The following is a 3,590-nucleotide window of genomic DNA, read 5'->3' on the forward strand; positions in this document are numbered from 1 at the left end:
ACTTCAGCGTCCACTATTCAAAAAACTCTTGATTCTTCTACCTCCACATAGCAAACACCTGTATATCAAAAGAACAAACAGATACAATGAGCTACAAAGTGGCAGCCCAAATCTACCTTGAAATGGGTTCCCAATATTTCTCCATCCATACCACCTCAACCAACCAAGAAAGGAGGACCTCAACACAAGAATTGGCACAAAAAATCCAAGTTACAAGTTACCCCAAAATGGATCATGAAACACTTATTAAAATCTCAAGGCTACTACGAGGGTAACCATTGTATTTTGATACCAAAACATAAAAGTATACCACTAGTCTCACTGCCCCATATCTCCTCCTCATAAATGATGGATAAAGGCTTTAATAACTCAAATTCCAACAAAGGGAAAGCTACAATAAAAGAACCTTCATCTCCAATGCCTAAAAAAGTATAGATCCCAAAGAGAAACCCTATCCCACGAGACATGGTGATTGATGGTGAAGCCTCTACATCACTAAAGGTTACAAAACCATTGTTAGATATCCAAGCCCCAACCCCATTGGTTTCCCTAGAGTGACCCACTATGCATATGTCAACTCCTCTTCTCATCTATAAGGGTGAAGCCATAAGCTCCATCCGGTCTTATGAGAGCCCTTTTCCGCCATTAAAGCTAGAAGTTGGCATGCCACAACAAGCAACAAAGGGTGCTCCTAGCCCACAAACAATGATAGAGAAAAGTTGGAAGAGATGGTTTAACTTATAAAAAAACCTACAATACCTTCCGCGAGGTCGAGGTATGATAGAAATTAGGAAGGGGGGACATGTTGTTGTTTCTCACTGATGGATTGCTACCAGAAGAGATGAGTGTGGATCAGAAAAGGAAGTTTGTGCTGAAAAGCAAGCCATTTTTGGTCATTGCAGGAGCATTGTATAGAAAGGGGATAGATCAGATAATAAGAAGATTTGTTCCTGATTTTGAACAAGCAGTAGTGGTACAAGAAGCACATGCAGGGTTGTCTGGAGGTCACTTCTCAGGGGAAATAACAGGAAAGAAGATTTTACAAACAATCAGGTCTGTGGTGGCCAACAGTTTTGAAGGATGCTCATACATATGCCAAGGAATGTTTGGTTTGTCAGCAAGTGGGCCAACCCAATTCTAAAGATAGGATGTCAGACCACCCTGTGCTACCTCTAGATCCATTTCAGAAATGGGGATTAGATTTTGTGGGTCCTATCAAGCCAAAGAGCAAGATAGGTAAGAGTTATATTCTGGTGGCTACAGATTACTGTACTAAATGGATGGAGGCAATGGCTCTTAGAGACAATAAAGCAGCTAGTGTGGCCAAATTCTTGTATAGTAACATCATGACAAGGTTTGGATGTCCCATTGAGCTTGTCAGTGATCAGGGAACACACTTCTTGAATGATGTTATCAGAGAGCTGACTCAAACCCATATGATTTTGCATACTTAAGAAGTCCACTCCCTATCATCCTCAGGAAAATGGACAGGCTGAGAGTTCAAACAAAATCCTGCTTAAAATCATTAAGAAGATTGTTCAGGACAACAAGTCTGATTGGGATATGAAATTGGACTCAGCTTTATCGTCATTTCGAACAGCCTTTAAAGTAACCATTGGAATGACTCCTTTTAGGCTTGTTTATGGGTTAGAAGCAGTAGTACCCATGGAGTTTGTGGTGCCTAGCTTGAGAGTTGCTGCAGAAAGCAAACTTCCACTCAGAGAATCTCTGATCTATAGACAGCACAATCTAAATCAGTTGGAGGAAGACAGAGCAATGAGTGCTTATGTTTCAGAGATCATTCAAAAAAGGAGACAAGCTTGGGTAAATAGGAATGTCAAGTTCAAAGTCTTCAAAGGGGGAGATTGGGTCATGCTTTACAATTCCAAGTTAGGGCCACACCCAGGGAAGTTGAGGCTCAGGTACATTGGCTCAGGTACATTGGGCCCTACGGAATTGAAAAAGACTTGGGCAAGGAACCTTCATGCTTTTAGATGCCTTTGGAACATTGGTACCAAAGGGGGTGAATGGGTTTAGACTTAAGCCATTTGTGGGCAGTCCCCCTGTAGTTCAGAGTACATGTTTAGATCAGGGCGGAGTAAAAGATCAGAGAATAGAGGAAATTCAGAGCTTGTGTGTGGATCAGAGCTCGTTATGGATTTTTCAATTTGAACGGTGGGGAATATATTTCGCACGAGTCGGCTGTCAATTGGCTTGATTTAACTTTTTGTCCACATTATTTGCGGTAATGGCCGACGTGATGCATGAGAATCCCTGTAAATCCGCAACAGTGAGGGGACGGCATGCACGACTTCATCCAGTCCGTTCTAGCAGTGTATGGAAGAGGAGATTGCGTGAGGAGACACCTGCGTTTCAGAGGCGTCCATTCCAGAAGCCTCATTGTGCTATGTGCTGTGTGCCTCATTCTTTTTCTCTTTGTTCTACTTATCCCCCTGCTCACATGCCCTGTAGTTCTACCACTAGGCCAGACCTTCTTGCTCTGAATACTGTTAGGTAGAGGTTGGCCATGGTGAAGGGTAAGCAGGCTATGCAGTAAGGGCGACCTAAGGTGGAGACCACATCAATTCGACGGTCCCTGCGAGAGCATTCATCAGCACCAAGCAAAGAAGTGGAGTAGTGTTTTAGCTCGGATTCTGAAGAGACGGGACAATAGGAGGAGACTTTTACGAAGGATATTTCTACTGCTGTGGATAGCCTGATGGAGAACTTTGCACCCTTCAAGTACAACATGGATTTGGAGAATAACACAAATGTTCAGTGGCTTACTTCAATTGGGTTGATCGGATATGCAAAATTGGCCTGGGCTGAGTGGCAAGACAATATCTATGCTCCCACACAGCTAGCTCTGCTGAGAAAGACAGAGGGAGTACTCAAAGGAGGTACAAGGATAACCCCAGCTCTGATTTCTCAGGTATTTGACTTACCTTTTAACCCAGGTTTGGAAGCTTTGAATTTAGTTTCTGATGAGGATATGGAGAGAGAATTTGGGAACCCTGTGGACTCCAGACATTATTATCATTTGAAGATAGTAGAGGCCGCCAAGAAGCAGCAATTGCGATGGTTTATGGAGCGTGTTCTATTACTTCAGAAGGTTGATTACATGTCAAAGGAATCTTATACCCCTTTAGCTGCAGAGCAGAGGCAGGAGTGGATGTGGACAGAGGATTATGATTGAAGTGGGAGAGAAGGATAAAAGGAGAGTAGTTAGTAAGAGCAGGCTTGGCCCTTTCCTCAAGGCCTTATTTGATTATGACTCTTTTCAAACAGCTATACCTGCAAAGCCTGTGGACCCTAGACTTTCTTCACATACATTGGCTCTGACTCTGAAGAGGAAACTTAGGGATAGACAGTTGATAGAGGAGGAGTAGAAAACAGTAGGGTGTCTCTTGGAGGCAGGTTATAGTTTGGAAGAGGCTACAACTTCTGTGTTGCAGTCTCGGATAGATGAAGATGATGAACCATTTTTAGGGACAAAAGTCTTTGGGATAGGGCAATCTCCGACTCCTTCTCAAACCAAGTTGGGGAAGAAGATACAGTTGATTGAATTCTTTTCCTATACAACAGGTGCA

The 3,590-nt window shown here is 43.0% G+C and overlaps 1 protein-coding gene across 1 annotated transcript; it reads left to right on the plus strand.

Moving 5' to 3' along the window:
- Nucleotides 1-841: 841 nt before the first annotated feature.
- LOC147620068 (uncharacterized) lies at nt 842-2,037 on the plus strand. The gene is made up of 3 exons (XM_086772585.1): nt 842-1,070; nt 1,264-1,376; nt 1,480-2,037. Exons 1-3 carry the CDS (start codon nt 842-844, stop codon nt 2,035-2,037), a joined length of 900 nt encoding a protein of 299 aa, XP_086628711.1.
- Nucleotides 2,038-3,590: the final 1,553 nt, after the last annotated feature.

The sequence above is a fragment of the Cibotium barometz genome, chromosome 32, assembly GCF_041138505.1.
Source record: "Cibotium barometz isolate CiBa-2024 chromosome 32, ASM4113850v1, whole genome shotgun sequence".
Lineage (NCBI taxonomy): Eukaryota > Viridiplantae > Streptophyta > Polypodiopsida > Cyatheales > Cibotiaceae > Cibotium > Cibotium barometz.